This window comes from Callospermophilus lateralis, chromosome 10 (assembly GCF_048772815.1).
Source record: "Callospermophilus lateralis isolate mCalLat2 chromosome 10, mCalLat2.hap1, whole genome shotgun sequence".
Taxonomy (NCBI): Eukaryota; Metazoa; Chordata; class Mammalia; order Rodentia; family Sciuridae; genus Callospermophilus; species Callospermophilus lateralis.
The window spans coordinates 92961618-92983006 of record NC_135314.1 but is presented as its reverse complement, the minus strand read 5'-3'; the positions used below and the strand labels follow the sequence as shown (position 1 = coordinate 92983006).

Below are 21389 nucleotides of genomic sequence, written 5' to 3'. Positions count from 1 at the left end.
CAGCTGTAAAATTAGATTTCATTGGCATAAAAACAGTGACTACCAGCACTATGTGCTCAGTACATTTTTCCCTCTAATATTTTACTTCAATTCTTCCTCCCTCCCATTCAGAAGGCTTAGGCTATATCCAAATGAATAACAAAGACCAACAGGTTAGTTTAGTTCATATTAAGTAAGCACAGTAAAGATTTTGAAATATAGTATGTTAAGAACAGAAAGGAATCTTAAGTGCTAAGGAAATTTAAGGGCTAATCTATAATATTTTAATTTTATAAAAGTGGAAATTAATTGCTCAATTTCAGGGCAAAGACCCAAATTGGAACTCATATTTTCTAGTACTCAGTGCTCCATTGTAGTGCCTTTAAAAAGAAAAACAAACACAATCAACAATAACATACTGGTTCTTTGAGCTATTTTTCGAAATGGAGCTGTGAAAAATTCTAACAACGGTCTTTAATCTTTATTTTCTCCCTTTCCATAGCCCTTTTTCTTGTTGCTATTACACTATTTGATTTGATTTTCAAAAAAGGAAAGGGCAAATGCCTGCCTGTACCAAGCACCTTTTCTTGGGGTTGCCCGAAGTGTACAGAAGAGGTGAGAGCAAGGAAAGCACTGAACCACCCCTGGGTTTGTGTCCAATGGCAGTGTCCCACATCAGGTTCATAATGGCCACATGCTAATTCTACCTGGGCAGAGCCAGTGCTAGAGGTGTAGTGTTACTGGGAAGGAAAAGAAAAACTGTACTCACAGTGGCAGGGAATGGTCAGGAAGGTCCTGTGTGTGTTGATGGAGGAGCAGGTTTTCTCAGAATTTCAGAGGTACTGAATAATAATTGTGTTTCTATTTGTTTTAATCATTTTGTTCCTTCCGCTGATGTTGTTGGTGTTTCCATAGTTATTATCAAAAAGCTTTGTCTGTTTTGCTGGGGAGGCTAGAAAGGATAACCATTTTTAATTTCTAGGTCTGGAAATCAGTCAAGGGGTTTACCTTTCAAAGCCAGCATGGACCAGGAAGGAAAGAGGTTTTTCTGACAAGGAAAACAAAATAGCCAATGATATTTTCATATCCCTCTGGTGGAGTAATGTGTGTAACTGACTACTTTGCTTGTTCGCTTGCTCTCTCCCCCTTCTCTCAATCTCTCTAAATCTTGTTAATAAGCTTAGAAGGGAAGTACACTTTCAGGAAGTTGTCAGTCCTTGTGACTGATGGCTTTTATCCTTAAAGACCACCTGTATGAGGGGTGGTTCATGAATGCAGTTTTTCTTTTTCCTGTGCTATATCATCGGTTTACATTTTGACTTTTTATGACTTTTCTTTTTTACTATAGCTGTGGCTTCAACAAATGTAAATCAGCTGCATAAATGTTGGTCATAAGTTTTATTAAGTTTTGTATGGGAAGCCATTTAGAAACTAGTCTTGCAATTCCTCATAAAACGCTAGCCATGTTAAGGTTATGCTGGTTTAAAAGAGAATGTAGAACACAGTGATTTCTTAATAACCCCCCAAATCCCTCTACCCCAACACAGAAGCTCTGTTTTCTGTGATTCAGGAGGCTTGTCAGTGTATCATTTTGAGGATTGATGTGCTTTCCCCCATCTCCATGAATCAGAAAACAAGGTTACTTTTCCTTATTGCTCTTATATAGATAGTTAGAACATTTCTGTGATGTGGTTTTGACAGACTTTCTGAAACCTGACCCATAACAGAGTCTCATTATTAGAAATCAGTGTGTGTGTGTGTGTGTGTGTGTGTGGAGGGAGGGAGGGAGGAAGAGAGAGAGAGAGAGAGATAGATAGATAGATAGATAGATGTGTGTGTGTGTGTGTGTGTGTGTGTGTGTGTGTGTGTGTAGATAGAGAGATAGAGCTATAGATATGAGATCTTGCTGTATTGCCCAGCTGATCTCAAACTCAGGAGCTCAAGAGATCCTCCTGTCTCACCCTTCTGTTTGTTTCCAGTATTACAGGTATGCACCACTTTCCTGGCTGTAATTATTTATTATTTTTGGTAGAGAAAGAAATTTTCATGAAGCATGAATCAAGGTATAATTTTACCAATGGGCCCATGACATTATTTCTCTCAGTGTACAGAACAAGCATGTGCAAATGCTTACATGTTTAAATTGCTTGACAGTGATTGGTTAATCTGAGTTTTATTGGAAAAGATACTAGCTTTATGGAATTCATGGAATGACAGTTAACTTTAGTGAGATGAATCCTGAAGAGCTTACTTTAAGATTTTTTTGCAAGTTGCTTTATAGGTCTTAGATCCTATATTTTATAGATTTAGAAAATGCATTTTGAATTGGACCATGGAAATAAAAAGTTAAAACTGATCATGTGGCTTCTCCTTATTTGTTCCTTTGCCTCATCTAGTGTTTAAACACTCCCCAGGTAGTCCTTGGTGCACACCCTTGGCTGGGTGTTGGGAAGTGAGTGTGGGGGCCTGAGCCTCAACCTGGCTTATGATGGAGCCAGGGAACAATCTTCTATATCCAGCCTGGCTGGGCTCTTTGAGTTCTGATGGGTATACTTTGTTCCTTTTGGTGTTGTTACGTTTCTCTTTTTCTTGTCATATGAAACTAATTTGTGTACTGTATTGCTAACTCACATCTTGAATTAATGTAAGGAAATTTGGGTCATCAGCTCATGGAGTGAGTACCAGGACATTTTGTTACTAATTTGAAGGCCAGGTTCACAGACTTAAAAACTCTCCCAGCAGCGATTAGTGCTTTGGCTCTAACAGGAAAAAAAAAAAAAAGACATTTTTTCCTAGTATATAATTGCTTTCTCTGGCTTTTGGAGATGGATCAGCTGTTCTCTCCTGTGAATCAGGTTTTTCATGAATTTGGCCTTGTATGTTATTTAGTGTATTTGGTGACCAAAATATAGAAAACCTTTTCAGACTTGGAGTAAGGTAAGTAAAATAAGAGAAAAAAGCAGTAAGTCAGCTGCCTCGAAATGTAAAAACTGAGATCCTTTGTAATCTTATTTTAAAATAAGATTTTCTTTGAAAGCTTCAGGTATATATTTGGAAGGAATTAAATGTCTAACAGTGAAGATCTGGTCATTTTGTTTCCAGGGTACTTAGCCCCGACCCCTGCCATTGTGTTCAGGAGATGTTCCTCAATCTGGGCCTTGCTAGCACATCACTAAGGCCTTGCTCTCTTAGGAGAGAGGGATGTGAACCATAGGAGCTCACATGGCAGCCTTCCTTGTTAATCAAAAGGATAGAACTGCTGGGCATGAAGAACTGTGATTTCAGTTAAGTTAGGATGTGTGTTAGCAGGAGAGGTGGTGAGGGCCTGTGGTTATTGCCAGATTCCTTGAGATAGAAGTATGTGCAAGGGCAAAATAAAGAAGGAGAAAATCCTTGGAGCTCTGTGGGGATGGCAGTGGAGTTCAGTGGACTAGAGATACAGAGAGCTTTTGTGGCATTTTGATCTCATATATCTAGGGAAGTTTTTGTCACCCCACCCCCCACTCAGCCCTTTCCACCCCACCAAACAGTACTCAAATCTCAGGGCCATAGGTTAAATGTGCTATCTTAAACTCTCTTTGGTGTGACAAGTCAGATTGTCCATTGTATACAACAGAGGAAAAAGTCTCCAGTAGGGGCCTCAGAATCCCCAGGTAAACTGTGCCATCTTCCTTGACCACGCAGGACAGATGTATGACCTCTGGAGAATCAAACCGTAACTATGTGGTTTTTTATTTTTAAACTCAGAGCCTAGGAGAAAACACCCTAATGAAACACTCATTTTCTTGGTGTGGGTTCATTCTCCCCTAGACAGATGTGTATCTGAGCTAGCCAAATCCATCTCAGAACGCAGGCATTTGAGCCAAGGTTGCACCACATCCACACTGTCTACCCGTACATGCAGAAATCTTGCAAGGAGACCATTCTTGAGACCATTGCCCTTTCCAAAGAAGAATAAATGTGCTGTAGAACTAATCAGAATTAATTTAAAAAAAAAAAAAAGATCATCTCTACAACAATGGACTTCTCTTGGTTATTGGTACTTGAGTCTCTGGCTGGTTCATGGTGGCCTTTATTCACTTTCTTGATCTTCCATTTTCCTTCGTGATTAATAGTATGGTTGCTGGGTGGCTGAGCTGCAGCATTCTGAATGGATAATGTTCATAAATCCCCCCTGTACTTCCTCAGGAGTATGTGGACATACAGTTGACTGTATAGTTCCTCTGTCTTTCCTTCCCCTATTCCCTTCTCAGTAACGTGTAATAACCACATTATTGAATAGTGATGGAAGTTGATAATCCATTGTCTAGTAGGAAAAGAGGTTTTAGGCATCTTATCTAAAGTTGCCTAAAAAGTTATTGAAAGTAAACACAATGATCTCCTGGTGCCAATGGATGCAGTTTCTTGGGTGTAAAATCCAATACTAAAAGAGATATTTTTGTAGCTGGGCACAATAGTACATGTCTGTAATCCCAGAGTCTGAGGAGGCTGAGGCAAGAGAATTGTGAATTCAAGGATAGCTTGGACAACTTAGAGAGACCCTGTCTCAAAATAAAAAACAAAAAGGGCTTGAGATGTAGCTCAGTGGTAGAGCACCCTGGATTCAATTCCTGGTACCACCACCAAAAGAAAAAAAAAGGTTGTTTTTTTGCAACTCTTTTTTGTTCCCCATACTCTATTCTACATCTATCTGTAAGACTTTTGTGGACCTGCTCCCTTGAGGTCCATCTACCTTAACCCACTCATGCAGAACATGGCATCTAACTCCCTACTTTGGACTTGACATCTGTGCTTAGGGGTGCTGCTTACTGGGGCTGGATTGTTGTGTCTTGTTATTAGCAAGTCCCATTATTTAACATGATGCCAACCGTAAGGTTTCGTAAACGGGCATCATCAGTGTTAGACTTACGGTTGTTGTGAAGACATTCATTGGTATTGGGGACAGGGGACCAAGACTACCTGAATTTTCAGAACCTGTGTTTTATCCCTTAGAAACCACAAAAGAAATGATAAATAGGAACAAAATAGTACTGTTAATTGAATTGAGACTCAAATTCCAATTTTAAAAACTTTGGCTCTCTGAATTGGACCATATGGAACATAAATAGCTTTGGCTGGAAGCAGGTTCTAAGGACCGCCATCCCCTGGCCCCTACAGTGCTCTAAAGTATTTCATTATTCTCTGTACTCTGGCCTAATAGTAGGACCTATTATAGAAGCTGGTCAGACCTTGGTGCAGGCCATGAATTGGCTTGTTTCTTCTGCCTTGTTGGGTGACAGAGAGATGGTTCCCTCTGATCTAGGAGATGACCAGAATTCTTGTTGCTCACTGCTGTAGCAGAGGGGAAGGGAGAGACAGCAGAGATCTGCAGTCTGCATGGTGACTTCTAGCAAGTCCCAGGAGCTCCTTTGTTTGGAAGGAGTGGGGGAAAAGTGGAATTGAGTAGAGTGATTCTTCACCCCTGGATCCTTGTACTCAGACCCCTAATGTATTTTCCAACTCACTACTCAGGGATCCAGCCTGCCGTTTTGAAGAAACATTAAACATCACACTTAAGACAAGGCCTGTGTAGTATCAATTTGAGAAAGAGTAGCCGTTCTTCCCTCCTGCACTAGATAAAATACACTTGGAAGAAAATTGAAATGGACATTAGCTTTTCTTCTTGATTATCAGTTACTTAAAGTCAGTTATGTCATGCTAGTGTCAGTAGGATTACCTTAGTTTTAATGTAAAGACTACATTTCCTTCATCAGGATAAACTATTGGTCTTTAAGCTTTTGTACTTTTATTTACTTAGGAACTGAGTAATTGCCTCATAAAACAGCATGATGGTACTATTAACACTGAATTATAAGACCTGTTATTATGGAATGTGCTTCTCTAGTTGGGACAAGACCTCCTTGTTTGGTGCTTAAATAATTAGTTTCTCCAAATGGGGTTATAATGAATAGTGTAAAATTAACCTATTTAAAATAAAAAGTTTATAATCTCTTGGGTGGTTTTTATGCATTACTTAGTATGTCCAAGGAAACTGTTTCTTTTGGATGGAAGGAAGGGGGGAGGCATATTTAATGTTCAGGATGGAGTTAAGAATGAGAATATCTTATTTATATCACACCTGAGACAAATTCAAGGCATTCATTAAAGGATTTGCTGTACTGTTTTGATTGATTTTCTTATTGAGTACTAAAAGATTCATTGGCCAAATGTCCTTGAATTTGAAATTTTTGGGGATGTTTTTATGTATAATAAAAATTTAACTGTATGGTAATTTGTTTCTGAAAAATTTAAAATTGTGTTTTATTCTTCTTTGTCTATGCTGCTAAACTTTTTGTTTTATAGCGTTTTTTTTGGTGGGGGGTGGCTAGGGATTGAACTCAGAGACACTCAACCACTGAGTCTTATCCCCAGCCCTATTTTGTATTTTATTTAGAGACAGGGTCTCAATGAGTTGCTTAGTGCTTCACTATTGCTGAGGCTGACTTCAAACTTGAGATCCTCCTCCTTCAGCCTCCTAAACTGCTGGGATTATAGGTGTGCACCACCGAGCCCAGCTGTGCAAGTTTTTTAGGCATCATTTTTAGTTTTTTAGGAAGAAAAAGGAACAAGTCATAATTTTCAATAGGAATACTATTATTTTCTTCCTATTGTATTGAAAAGCTAAATACATCAAAAGCTAAGTGGGCATTGTGTTATTTTGAATATGGGTATGAATTTCATTTATTCTGTGGAAACAGTGGCATCTGCCTTTGAGCCCAACTCTGCATAGGAGGTCCTGAGCATGTCTGAGATAGGGGAAAGCTCTAGATGTAAACCTATAAATAAGATGTTAATATGTAACAAGTTATAAATTCAATCAAGGAAGTGATGGGGGAGAAATAATTAGAACATGAGTAATTAGTAAATTAATGACTCAGTCAGAAATTACAGCAATAGTTTATATACTTAGCCTTGGTTTACTTGTTTGGATTAAATGCTTATGTGTATTATTTTGATCCTAATTAAAGGGGGAAAATTATAATGATTAATAAGTATAGGTCATTCTGTAATGACTTACAGAAAATGATACTATAACAGTTTTTGTTTGGCATTTTTTCCATGTCAAAATATTACTTTATTCTCAGAAAGCTGTCTGGGGTAGGGTGGTTATTATTATTCAGATTTTTAAAGTTTATAACTGAATGACAAAGCTGAGGCCTAAGAGTTCTGTTTATGTTGCTACTTGGAGACTCTGGTTTTGGTCTCCTGGTTCAGACTGTCCTTGCCTTTTCCCTGTCCCTCCTTGGGCCTTGCACAATAATAATAATTCTCTGTGATTAGAATAATTTGAGATTCAGAAGACTTCATGATGGCATGCTTAAATTGCTAACTTATGTGACTTATGTTACAGGGGATTTTTGTGTCTTTTTTTTTTTTTTTTTTTTTTAATGATGGTTCTTTTTGCAGGAAGCCAGTTGAGGGAAATTCTCCATGAATGTATGTCACAATGATGATGACCGACCAAATCCCTCTGGAACTGCCACCACTGCTGAATGGAGAGGTGACCATGATGCCTCCTCACTTGGTGAATGGAGAAGCAGCCCAGCAGGTTGGTGTTGTAAGAGGGAAATTTTAAATCAAATTAACAGCATTAACCCAGTATTTAATTTATTTTGGGGTTCAAAGGTCTTCAATTTTGAACCTGGGTATTTCTAGAAATATTTTTGTTATAAAGTTGCTATGTTTAAAAAAGTTTTAGGAATTGTTTTTGGAAATAACAAATCTTACCTCATCCAGTGAGTATTCTTGAAGCATCAAAAAATACGTGTTTTTTGAAATGAGTCATTTTGAGACCATGTGTAAGTCTTTGGAGTAAAGTGACTGTTTATTCATGTCATATATTGTGTTTGATTTGCTGGATTGGCTAGAGCAGAATGCTCTGAGGGTCAGGTTTGATTTCACATAGGCATGAACTTGACAAAATGTACAGGTCAGTATGAAAATGTACAGATTAGGATGAGTCCCTCTAGCTCTTGAAAAAATCCATCCACATGTGTAGCTTATAAAAAGTAGGGTTTTTTTTTTTTTTTTAATTTCCTTGTTGCTAGTTACTTAACATTATGGAATAAAAAGTTATTTCTGAGCTCAATCATATAGCACTTACAGAAAATATTTAAGCTATAAGCAAAACTTAGAAACCATTAGGAACTGAACAATTATCGAATAACATTAATTTTTTAATTGATTATAAAAATTGGGTTTGCTTTGTGTTGTAACTAAATAAATACTTTGCATTTTTTTTAGCAGCATAAAAATCCTTGTTTCATGAATAGTAGAATTTGGAGTAATTGCTTAAAATATTTACTTAAAATATATTAATAATTTAGATAAGTTAATCAGTCATTTATTTGATGTAAGTTCATGCCCTCCCCATGTATCATAGTACATTAATATTCCATCAGAGTATGTTGATACTTTGTAAATGCCTTTGTTGGGATATTACCTTAGTGCTTAATAATTTATATTTATCTTTCCTGCATTAGATTGTGAATTTCTTAAGAGTGAAGAACATCTCATAGGTGCTTAGTAAATGATTGTGATTTGGATAAATTTCATTCCTTCTCACCACCATGCGACTATCTTCCTTCTTGATCCCTCCACCTCTTTCTATGCTGGATTGTGTCTGCCAACATATGATAGTATCTTCTCTTTTAAACACACAATTACACCTCACCACACCCAAACAAATCAACCCCTCCCTTGCTTCATCCCCCTCTAGTCACCGCCTATTTCCTCTGCCTCTTCCCTACCTCCCCTCTTGTAGCAGTGCTTCTTTAAGTGGAGCTGTGCTCACTGCCTCTTGTTCCCAACCTCCCCTTCCTCTTTAGCTCCACAGTTTCCATTGTGTCTTCTAACCTCCTTCTTCCGGCCTTTTAGCTGATGTTGTTAGCATTATCTCAACAATGTTTGCCAAGTCCATACTTCACTGGATCTACTTCATTCCCCCAACCACTACTGTACCCCAAGCCATTATCCCACCCGGGTAGGATGGTCCTTCTTGCTGATCTCTGCTTCTATTGTTGTCCTACCAGAAAGCATTTGCCTTCAGTAGCTGGAGTGATCTTTTTAAAATATAAACTGTATTTTGTCAGTGCTGTCCTTAACTCTGCCCTGTTACACAGCTAGAATGAAACCCGCCTGCAGTGTGTGGCCAGGCAGCGTTTCATGGCCGGTCCTGGCCTCTGTCTTCTTCTCTGGCACTCTTCTGCTCACTGTGCCCCAGCCATTCATGGGAAGCCTCAAAATGCTGTGAGTGGTTTCAAGATGCAGTTGTTTGCTCTCCCTTCTTTTTACTAATTAAAAGGACTAAAAAAGATAAGACACTGGAACTTGACTAAACTTGGAAAGCAGTTAAGGTCTCCCAAATGTAGTCATCGAATTCTGCTTGTGTGTGTCGCCTGGCGACCTGAAGCAACCTATCCATGTTGTTGTGCACCATTTTTGTGTTTTGGTGATTTCTCCCTCATTGCTATGATTCAATGTGCCCAGAATGGCCTTTTGTAGTTTATTAGCCTGCATAAAGAGCCCTCAGTTTCAGAATTTTCCAGTTTTCCCTTCAGAAGTGAACTCCTTTGCCCATAGATGTGACCAAAAGCTATAGCCTTCCTCAGAAAGCCATGTGGCATTTCCTACTCCATATTTGACCTCAGCTCTTAAGTAGAAGCTGTTTAATAATTTGGGATAATAAAACCACATTTTCATTGCATCTAGGAAGCTTTCTGTAAAGCTGAAAAGGGAAAATCTGTTAATTTATGTTTTATAAATAAATATCAAGCTTTCTTTGTATACTTTACAAAAATCTCACAGGAAAGAAATGTTTCAATTGGTCTTTCAAATTAGTAAATACAGTTGGTTGTGCTGGAAGCGTAGATTTATAGGTTGTGTGGACCAAGGTATTGATTGGTATTAACCTTAAATTTCCCTTAATGGGACAAAATTGTTAAGTGAGCGAAGTCTGTTCGAAACATCCCTCTCAGCAGGACCAAACCCAAGATTTATTGTCCTTTGATGTTGCTCCTCTGTCACTGTGGCTCAGCCTAGACAATGGCCCATGCGCCTGATATTTTTCATCACAAGCCTCCGCCTGCTTCTTTGCATCACAATGTTTGTTATTGGCCTGGGTGAGTGTGTGCAGTCCTGGAGCCTGTGTGTGGAACTTGGGCTGAGGCACACGAGGAAGATAGACTGGAGGAGCCAGCAGAACCCAAAACTGTCTGTCTGTCTGTCTATCTATCTATCTATCTAATTAGGTATATATGCCAGCACACATTTTCATCTTAACAAGAACCTTTTGGAGGCATAGGAATGACTTCAAGATGGATATCGTAGGCATTGTGTGACAAACCCCTTGGAAGTGACACTTTTAAGACAGGTGGCACTGTGTCCACTTCTCGGATAAAACCCTTGTAAAGTGCTGCCCTCTGGCCACAGATTCTCTGTAAATGTCTTTGAGGAGTGCATATGGGGAAGCTTACCTTGTATGTGTTTACAGCATTCTTAATACTTTGCAGCTGTGGAAAGGACATAATAAACATTTCTATATATGCAAAAGAACCACACAGTTATGAGAAAGCTCTTTGGTTCCCACAGCCCTCCTCCTTAGGGTTTCTGTCCTAAAGGTTTCTGGATTTAATTAGGGCTAGTTCTTGGCAAGTTTCTCTGTTGTGTTCTAGTTTTCTAAATAAAAGATGCTGTTAATTTTCATAATTTGAAGTCATGTTAAGTTTGAAACCTTGGTTTGTCTTCATGTAGGTAGCAGGAAAGGGAGAACAGTAAAACAGACGATACTTTAAAAAGGAAATTCATTTTTATTATGAATAAAGCTTTTTAAAAAATATATCATCATCTAAAAAATAAATAACAGAACACAAGGTGAATAGAAGCAACTTACCCCATAGCTTTACTTATTCTGCAGCTTTATTGAGATATAATCCACTTGCCATATAATTCACCCACTTAAAATATACACCCAGCGGAATTCAGTATATTCACAGAATTATACAGCTCTGACTACAACTAACTTAGAACATGTTTTTCTTCCCTAAACAGAGAATTAGCAGCAGTTGCTCCCTGTCCCCCATTTCTCTCTCCATTCTCAGTCAGCTACTAATCTGCTTTCTCTGTAGATACTGCCCGTTCTGGACATAGCATATAAATGATATCATGCAGTATTTGACTTTTGTGTTTGTCATCTTTCACTTAGCATTATGTTTTTAAAGTTTGTCCATTTTGAAGCATGTATCACTACTTCATCCCTTTTTTATTACTAAATAGCATTCCTTCCTTTGTATGGATATAACATTTTATTAATCCATTCATTAACTGATAGACATTTGGTTGTTTCTCTTTTTGGAATTATGAATACTGCTGCTTATGAACATTCATGTGCAAATTCTTATGTGGACATATATATTTTCATTTCTCTTGGATATATAACTAAAAGAGAAATTAAAGAGCTTTATTTCAAAATACTGTTTTCTAAATAAAGTACCACTGCTTGTTTTTAACCTACAATTTTGTCTACTTTTGGATAATTATGCCCCAACATAACTAAATAAAGTTTGCTTCCCAATAAGCCTAATTATGTACTCGTTATATAAATCAGATTTTGATTTGAATTTTTAATGTGTGAGTATATAAATAATGGTGGATATCCTCCAGTAATCAGAAGATTGGTGCCAGTGTTGACATATTCAGAACTTAATGGTGTATTGATTTAATTGTCTTTATTGTGGACTTGTGGGACCCCTTAGAGATTTAAAGATGTAGCAGCTAGTTTTGAGCATGAAAGACAAAATTGCAGCTCAATTTCTGATTATTAATATTGGTTTAATATTTTAATAGTCTCTGAAGAAATATTATAGCAGCCACCAGTTAAATGAAGACAACATTAGGTTAAGAACAGAAGTGCTCACATAAGGTAGGTAGGGTTTACTGGTTTGCTAATTTAATGTGGGCACTTACAACTTAAATAAGGGTATAGTGACACCTTACATTCCTGTAGTTTTGGTGGCCCTTGATGTATATATTCACTGAAGGTCAGTCTTGGTGGGATGGGGACTGGGTTAGATGCTTCTTTATCCTGACCAGCATTCAGAAAGTAGAGGGCACCTAATAAATATTTTCTCTTTATTGTTTTCCTAGTAAATATTTTGTTTGTCCTACCATATTATTTTTATTTTTATTATTTAGCTTTTAAGCAGGTAGATTATTAATTGCTAGTGAGTGTTTTGGTTGCCTCTCCTTTAGGAGGCAGATCTCCTGAAATGTAGACAGAAAAATCTGTCTCTTACCAGCTCAGGATAGCATGTCACCAACTTGCCCTGAGAGATAGGAGTTGCCTTCAGTTATTTCCATTCTCTGGACTTTTGTCTTTTCCTGGTGATTAGCATTTAGCACGTCATTTCACTGAGAGTGATGTTTTCTTTCTCCCCTCTCCTTTGATTTCTTTATTTTTTTGGAAACCCTTATTTCCCTAGACAGAATCCATAGCCAGAATTTTCCTGGAGCATTCCTTTGAATACACATTTCCAGACGATGCATTAAACCTATTAAAACTTTCCATGTTTCAGATGGTGCTCATCATTGGCATGTCTGTTACATCAAAAGTGCGTCTCCTAGTCCAGTGACCTTTTCTGCTCTTGTTGATGTCTTCTTAATAACTCTTCCCCGATGGCTTCCTTCTTTTGTTCAGTAGTTCAGATCCTCTGCCTGCACAGGTTTACTCTTTAAATATCCTAAGAGCTACCACATTGTGGGACTCAAAAGAGTTTTGTGTATATAAGAAGTTTTTTCTACTCCTCAGAAATTCCAATAAAAAGGAAAATCTACAGGCGTGTGGTGTAGAAAATGGATAAACAACTCTTGGGAAGACTACTCTGGAAAATGAAGGATATTCAAATGAAGATGGTACTTGCAGTCAAAATAGAGGCTGCAGCTATTATTGCTGGGTAACATTATATAGCCGTTCCCTTTATGTGATAGAATTCTATTTATGGGCTGGGATGTAAGCTAGAAAGTTGAATTAGGCTGGTTAAATGTTGAGTTTGGAAAACCAAGCACAGGAAAGCTGTCTTGGGTCACACTCTTTGGCATCAAGATGCACGAGATATGCATAACTTGTGCAGATGTTTAAATAAAATTTTTACTGCAAACTGCTACCTAGCTTCCCTCCCCCATGTCAACTCACAGAGGCCTAGGATGTCAAGGTATTAGTAGCCTCTCTCTTCAGAGATATGGAGTTGAAAGGAGTGAGAGGGAAGGATTTATGACTGGATTAAGGAGTGACTGAATAATAGATGTGTTCATTTTAATAAGCATTTATCAAATGTCTTCTGTGCCAGCGCTGTATTAGGTGCTAGAGACACAAAGATGAATAGGCAATGTTCTTGCCCTAAAGGAAGGAACAATTCAGTGGGGGAATGAATCCTGGTTTACATGTATGTCAAGAAGTGCTTGAATTGCAGAATATAATCGGGCTGTGCGAGCGCAGAGGAGGGCTTGAGGAGTGGGAGAGGTGGGCAGAAGTAAAGGCCAGACTAGGAGAAGTATCTGTGGGGAGACTGAGTGTAGAAGAGAGAGCAGACTGAAGTGAAGTTTAGAACTATGATTCAGGCTTTGCACATCAGGTAACCGTTTCTGTTTTATTCAAAGAAAAGGCTCTGTAAAGATCATCTGTGCAATGGAGATCTAGTACTAAGGGTACCCAAAGACACTAATCATATCTGCATAATAATATCTATGAACTTTTTGTTTTCTTTTGTACTGGGGATTGAACCCAGAGGCATGTTACCATTGTGGTACAACCCCAATCTTTTCTATTTTCTGTTTTGAGTCAGGGTCTCACAAAGTTGCTGAGGTCTTGCTAAATTGCTGAGGCTGTCCTTGAACTTGTGATCCTCTTTCCTCAGCTTCCTGAGTCACTGGGATCACAGGTAGGCACTACCATGCCCGTTACGATCTCTTTCCTTGAAATTTTGCTGTTCGTGTCCATCTGTATCTTGAAATGAATTTCTTTGGCCTCTGATGCTCCAGTCTAGTGGTCCACTCTGTCCCCTCCACGTCTGTTTCTCAGCATTATTGACTCCATGGAGGTATAGATCACAAGCACGACTCAACTGGATCCATCTTCCAGCTGCCAAGGCAGCTCTCCCTGCTAGTGAGAGCCTCCTTTTAACTGTGAGTAAGATGTGAGTTGATTCAGGTCCATGCTCTGACTCTTCAGTCCTCTTTGCATTATATTGCCTGTTCTGCTCATGACGAAGGTTTCCCAAAAGGCATAGCCCATGTAGAGTCTCAGTCTTTTAAAGGAAAATGTTGATCCCATATTATCAGAGGGTGTTGTTCTAAGTGGCATCCACAGTAATTAGGACATATGACATATAATTATGACACCTCTGACTGTTTGGGTTGAGAGACACTTCAGAATTTAATTAGCCAAAGGCAATAATAAGAAGATAGAAGACGTAGGCAGGATCCTTCAAACGCTAGATACTAAAGTGCCTTCAAAAAAAAGTATTAAGAAAAATAACTGGTGTGGCAAGGTTGTACCACAGAAAAATGTCAATTTAAAATTCTACATCAGTTTTAACATTATTTGAAAACATGATTGTTTTCAACTTCCTGCAATCTTTGATTCCATTATAAACTCAGGGAGAATAGGGACTGTCTCCCTCTTGTTCATGCTGTGCCTGGCATCTGAAGTAGCAGTCAGTAAATCTTTCTGAATGGATGAAGGGTGAAAGAAATGAACAAATTTAATTCATCTAAACCAGGGCTTGAAAACTGCCTTCTTGTTGCATTTGTCATACAGGCTTTATTTTTTTAATTACTTTTATAGTTAAATAAAAAAGATTTAGGTGCCATTATAGTTGATCCTCCATATCCTTGAATTTTGTATCCTTATATTCAGCTGACTGCTATGGATCACAAGTATTTACAGAAATGAAAAAAAATTAGTTTCTGTATTAAACATGTACAGACTTTCCCTTGTCATTTCCTAAACAATACAGCATAACAAATATTTTTTACATTTTTGTTTGTTATCGTAAGCCATCTAGAGGAGATTTAAAGTATACAGGCAGATGCGAAGGTCATTTGCAGATCTTATGCCATTTTTAAAATATATATATATATTTAGTTGTAGATGGGCACAATACTTTATTTTATTTATTTTTATGTGATGCTGAGGATCAAATCTGGTGCCTTGCACATGATAGTCAAGTGTTCTACCACTGAAATACAACCGTAGTCCCAGATATTATGTCATTTTTATGAGGGATTTTAGCATCCTTAGGTTTTGGTGTCCACCAGGAGGCAGGTTGTTCCAGAACCAAGTCCCATTTGGATATTGGGGAAAAATAGAGAAGATCCGATAACACCAGCTGAGACTTCCTACTTGATGACAGTTGATTGGCAAAAAAGGAGCAGTGGCTGCTTCCACTGAGGAACACGGTCTTTAGTCCCACTCTGGCCACTTCCCTCAATTTGGCTTCTGTAGATATCCAAATTTGGAATCTGGAAATAGTTAACATTTTTATCTTTGAAATTGCATCTTGCTCTAGTGTATCATGTTTTAAATAAAACATTGTAAAGAGTTTTAGGGGGATACTCAGTTTATACTGATGAAGCCTCTTAATTTTCTTCTTACCTGATGACTTGTAAATGAATTAGAGTGAGCTCTGGTTGATATGACTTGGAGAGGGTTTCAGTTAGAGTTCTTATAACTCAGAACTCATGTATTGTATTCCTTTTTTTTTTTTTTGCCTCTAGTTTTCAGTGAACAGTGTTTGAACCCCCAGAAGTGCCACACCGAGCACTCACCACAGTAGAAGAAAAACCAAAGAAACAACCAGATGCCTTGGTTCTCCTATTTACACTCTAGTTAGGAGACATTGGTCAGATTTAAGGTGAGAGTGTTCCAAGGGCAGAGATGCAAGTACTTGGATTTATCATCAGTTTTACAGTCTCTAGAAACTTAGTGTTTAAAATATTTATTGGGATTTATTTATTTATTTATTTGGTGGTGGGAATTGAACTCAGCCACTGAGCCACATTCTAGCACTATTTTGTATTTTATTTATTGTCTCACTGAGTTGTTTAGTGCCTTGCTATTGCTGACGCTGGCTTTGAACTTGAAATCCTCCTGCCTCAGCCTCCTGAGATGCTGAGATTATAGGTATGTGCCACTGTGCCCCACAAGAGATATTTTTTTAGAAGTAATCTTTTTTTTTTTTTTTTTGGTGTTACCTAGATGAGTCACTTTTTGAAACAAGTTTTGTTCTTTTTAGTTATACATGACAGTAGAATGTATTTTTACATATTATACATACATGGTATGTAACTTCCCATTTTTAGATGAGACACTTTTAAGAAACATTTGTAGATTAGCATTTTCTTTGGATAAAATTGAATTTGATGGATTTTAACCTTTGTCCCATTCCTTCCCTTTCTTTTTACCTTTTGTTTTGTTTTGGAAAAAAAAATGTATTTATCATGTTGTTTGTCCTGTTCTTCATTTTGTTTTGTTTTGTTTGAAGTATTGGGGATTGACCCCAGGCAAGTGTTCCACTGATCTACACTCCTCAGCCCTGTCATGTTGAGTGTGATATGATAGCTACTTATCTTGTACTACAGTAAATAATATAAAACAAACAGGAAAAAAGACAAGTTGCTTCTATATCACAATGTGTTAAGACATATGTTAGTACATAGTGATTTCACGTAGGCAGACTCTTTTTCCTTTTTTGTCCAAATGATTGATTTTAAAATGTTACTATATAAAATATATACATTACACTCTGAACATGCTACTGGTAAGCAAGCTGCATAAAATTAGTAACATTAATCTCCAAGGTCTAAATGCAGATATTCATTCTCATTCTTTTTTTCTCCTACATTTCCAAATGGAAAAATAAATAGCCTGCCAAGAAGCCAGTTGCTTAAGCATCATAATACTGTATTTCAGTAACTTTGGGTTTAGCTACCTTCAGATTATGTTAATTCCTCCATTTAAGTTGGCATTGGCCTGCTGGGTGTGGTGGCACACCTTGAATCCCAGCTACCTGGGAGGCTGAGACAGGAGATCTGCAACTTGAAGGCCTGCCTGGGCAATTTAAGGAGACTGTGTCTCAAAACAAAAGTTAAAAAGGGATGGGGTTGTGTAGTTTGGTGGTAGAGGGCCCCTAAATTCAATCCCTAGTGAAACAAACAAAGAGGTATTGGCCAGAACTAGTTGCCTGTTAGCCATTTCCTGGTCAGCTTTAATGTTAGAATAACTCAAAGCTCTAGACATGGTAGATCCCTAGTAAAAACAAATTTCATGTGCTGCTTTAGTGTTAATGCCTACATTGGTATTGCTTCTCAGCCCTGGGCCTTTTTCATTAACAACCATCAGATCAGATCATCTGTTGAGAGGGAATGTGTTTTAAGAGTAGCTTTTTTTTTTTTTTTTTTTCCCAGCACAATCATTAATCAGAATTATTTGACCCCACCTTTCCCAGACTATGCTGTCCATTCCTTGCTTGCAAGAATAATTAGATAATCTTTTTTTTTCCTGGTTAATTAGATAACCTTTTGCTAAAACAGACAATCTGCATTTAGGAAGTTACCTTGCCAAAATCTTCTGCTTTGCAAATAATTGGGCAGTGGAGTCAGCAAGCAGCTAGAGGTAGCTGTGGTTTATTTTTGAGTGTAGATGGATTGGAGAACACATACTCAGAAAACATGAGAACTTTTTAATGACTTATCCTAAACATTTAAAGCATGCTACATAATTGAACAACAGGGCAAATCCATTTTCCTTCAGATCTGACATTTGGCACACAGTGATATCTTCTTTCCTCCCCTCCTTCCTTCCTTCCCTCCCTCCCTTCCTTCCAGTAGTAGGCTTGGCACCTTCATGACATCTTTGCTGGGTAAATACTATAGTCAGCCTGCTACCAAAACTTGACCATGGTTACCTCCAGTTCTTTGCTGTCTCTGCGTAACTGCCCAATTGTTGTCATTAGCACAGTTCAGCACTGAGCACGTTATTTTCTCAGAAGCTTCTCTGGTCTTTCTATGGCAGTGTTGGCATTCTAGTTCATGCCTATCTTCAAGTCTCATTAGTGGAGGCTCTTTGGAGTTCCCAGGATGCTTGAAGTAGGACAGTGCATAGAGATAATCAATAAAAAGTAGAGAACTCTTAGTTCCTGACTCCCAAGAAACTACTTTAAACATGGGAAAACAGGCTCTGTGATACACCAAAGCATGTGCTTTAGTTAGTGACTATTTGGTAAGTAGACGGGTCAGAGTGATGCAACTTACTCATCTTTTCTGATTTCACCACTTAAATTTCTCTTTTGCCTTACCAGAATTGACTTATTTAAGACCCGATTAAACTATTAAGTCCCAGGTGTTCAATTCTGTGACTGTGTCAATGAAATGGACACAGGCACATTAAAATAGGTTGTAATTCATAATATTAGAGTTTATTATATGATTTATTATCAGGGTTATTAATGATACCAATAATCATGAATATCACACTAATCAGTCACATTACTTTCTTAAAAGACTATAAAAACATAAATATTTTGAAGTTATCATAAATGGTATATTTGTTGCTCAATTTACATTTCATAAATGGGACGATGGTATACAATGAGTTAAACTCTCATCACCTTGGCAAAAAGGCCCACACAAAGAGAATCCTTTATAACTTATTTGGTGGCTTTAGTTATGACTGAAAGTAAAATTGTAATATAATATACTATTACAATGTGAATTATGAAGCAGTGGCATCTGTATTTTTCTTTAGAGGTTGTAATAGTAAATTGGATGTTAAATTTATATAGAATATCTTGCCTGTGAATTTTATCTCTTTTAAGGACCCAGGGAATCAGTCAAGGGTAGAGTTGGATGACAGGACATTCTCCTGCAGTAACTGGGTGTTGTCATCCAATTGACTTCTTAGAGTTTCCATTTTCTTGTTTTGAAAATGGTGTGCTCCAGGCCAGGCACTGAGGGTTCTCCACATTGCAGTGACCTCCCCACACACCAAGCACCCTTTGAATTCCAAAGAGCCTTCAAAGAGCCTTCACCCATTAGACTTGAAGAAGCACATGCCAGATGTGAACTTCTTCTTTGAGGAGGACAGTGGTTCCTTTCCTAATAATTATTCTAAAACCTTCAGGGAACGGTGGGACAAAAGATTGTGTGAGTTTGACGTTACACAGATTTCAGGGGTATAACAATGTAAAAGATATGTAAGAAGTCAGATTTTCAATACTTGAAGGTTGCCAAGTGTTTGACTAAATTTTTTGGCATTTATTGCAAACTTGAATTTTACTTTGTAATCTTGCTGATCACCAGAAGACTTTTGGTCTTAATGACTTTTAATTGGGTGCTTATTTGTGGATGATAAATTCTTGGAAAGAATGACTTTTAGTAGGTACTTTGGTTTCTTTGTTCCTTCTGCTGTGGAGAGAAGGAATAGTAACCATTTGTGGACTGATAAGTTCCTAAAACCAGTGCTAAGCACTTAGGTACATCATTTTATCCAGTATTCATATACTCTAAAAGGTGGCAGTCATCTTTATGGGCAGAATATGAAGTGAAAAAGGTTAATACTTTTATCAGGCAAATCATAGGGGTGGGATTTGATTCCACTTAGGTCCTCTTCCAAATGTGGGTCCTACCTTCTGGGGAGATGGTGCTGCCTGGGTAGGGCATACACTCACTGTTAGTCTTGTTCAGGCAAACAACTGGGGAGATATGAGATGGGCTTTGCACCGTAGTAAATAGCAAGTTGACAAAGAAGGTTGTTCCTTTTCATTAACTTATGTGGCCTCTACATTAACTCCAGAAGGTGGCAGTGATTTTGGCTTTGAGATATGAGAACTAAGTAGTGGCTGAAGGCAGATTTGGAGCAGGAGTTGGGAGCCAAGTCCTCAGAGCCCAGCCCAGGTCACTCTGGGGCTCTCTTTAGGGAATTGTTCTCTCCCTGAGCTTAGTAGCAAGGGAGCAATTTCCTTGCAGCAGTAGCTGCTGAGAGAGAGTGGTGACCACAGAAGTGTGGTAGGGTTCCTCCTCCGAGGCAGTTTCACACGGGGAGCCAGGAGGGCTTTTCTGCCTGCCTTCTGCTCCCAAACTCCACCCTTCATTTCCATTCAACATTTTGTTTTTTGAAACTAAAGAAATATAGAAACTTACTTATAAGTCTTGATTCTGTTGGTGGTTTTTCATTTTGAATTTATAATTATTTCTCTTAAGTAATGCCGGAATAAAAAACCAAACCAAACCAAACAAAAAAAACCCTGAGTTTATTCTCCAAAAAGAAAATGATAGCCAGTTTGCCACACTACCATTTCTTAGATTTCTCACCTCTACTTTTCCTGTTCTCCAAGGGAAGTATAGAATTAAGTTTCGTGCAGTATTTGTACTGTGAACCGTCCCACCACACCCATTTGCTAGTGAGTTTCTCATTTTCTTTGTTTGAGATTGATGAAGGGCTGTTTGGACTTTGACTCTCCTCAAGATGTTAATTATATGTTTCAAAATCATGTGTTCTGTTAAAAATCACTTGCTCATAGCCTTGGAAAGAAACTGGAGGCAAGGAGTTGCTTCAGGGTGCAGAATATTGTTTTGGAGGCCTTGGGAAATAAATCTTAGGAGTTAGTTCATTTACCACCAAGACATATTTAGTCAGTGTATATAAACAAAAGAAGTCACAGTGTGCCTGGACATTATTTGTCCCAGATGGAGTTTAAACTTGGCTCACTATACTGCACTGATGTCATGGTGCATAAACTGGCCCTGAATTAGACGTGCATAGAATCTGCTATGTGTTTGTATGTGCTCAGGGCATGCAGGGAGGAGGGGCGGGGCTGGCTGGAAAATCCTTGTCACATTTTTCCTTCGCACTCTACAGAGACTAGTGTCAGTCCTGAGTTTGGACTTGGCGCAGAATGAGGGAAGAATTGGAATGATCTGCTGTTCATTTGTTCAAGTTGGTATGTGTATGTACTCAAGGATGTGATTCTTCCAAGATTGAGAATATAAGTGCGTGTGACTTTCCAACATTTGCTTAACAGAGCTTTAGTACTAGATCTAGCTTTAGTATTAGAAAGAAACATCTGAAAGCATTTTTTTTTCTTTTCTTTCTTTCTTTTTTTTTTTTTTTTTGTAGTACCTGAAATTGAATGCAGGGCCTTGCGCACACTAGGCTAGTACTCTAACTACTGAACTATGTCTCCAGCTCTGAAGCGTTACATTTTGAAAAGCACTTTCAATCTGTTTGCCTTGAAATCTTAAATCTGGATAGTTTCTTTAAACTTTTTATTAGTTTTAAGTATCCAACGGTTTCATTTTGTTTTCCTGAATTTTGTGCT

At 38.0% G+C, this 21389-nt stretch overlaps 1 protein-coding gene across 4 annotated transcripts in view; it reads left to right on the top strand.

The window, feature by feature from the left end:
* The window catches only part of Fndc3b (fibronectin type III domain containing 3B), a 325529-nt gene that overhangs the window by 64227 nt on the left and 239913 nt on the right, over window positions 1-21389 (top strand). For all 4 annotated transcript variants that reach the window (XM_076867793.1, XM_076867792.1, XM_076867790.1 and 1 more), the window contains exon 2: window positions 7426-7567. In XM_076867793.1, the coding sequence (XP_076723908.1) occupies window positions 7454-7567 (114 nt within the window). In that variant the 5' untranslated portion in view covers window positions 7426-7453. The remainder of the gene's footprint in view (window positions 1-7425; window positions 7568-21389) is intronic.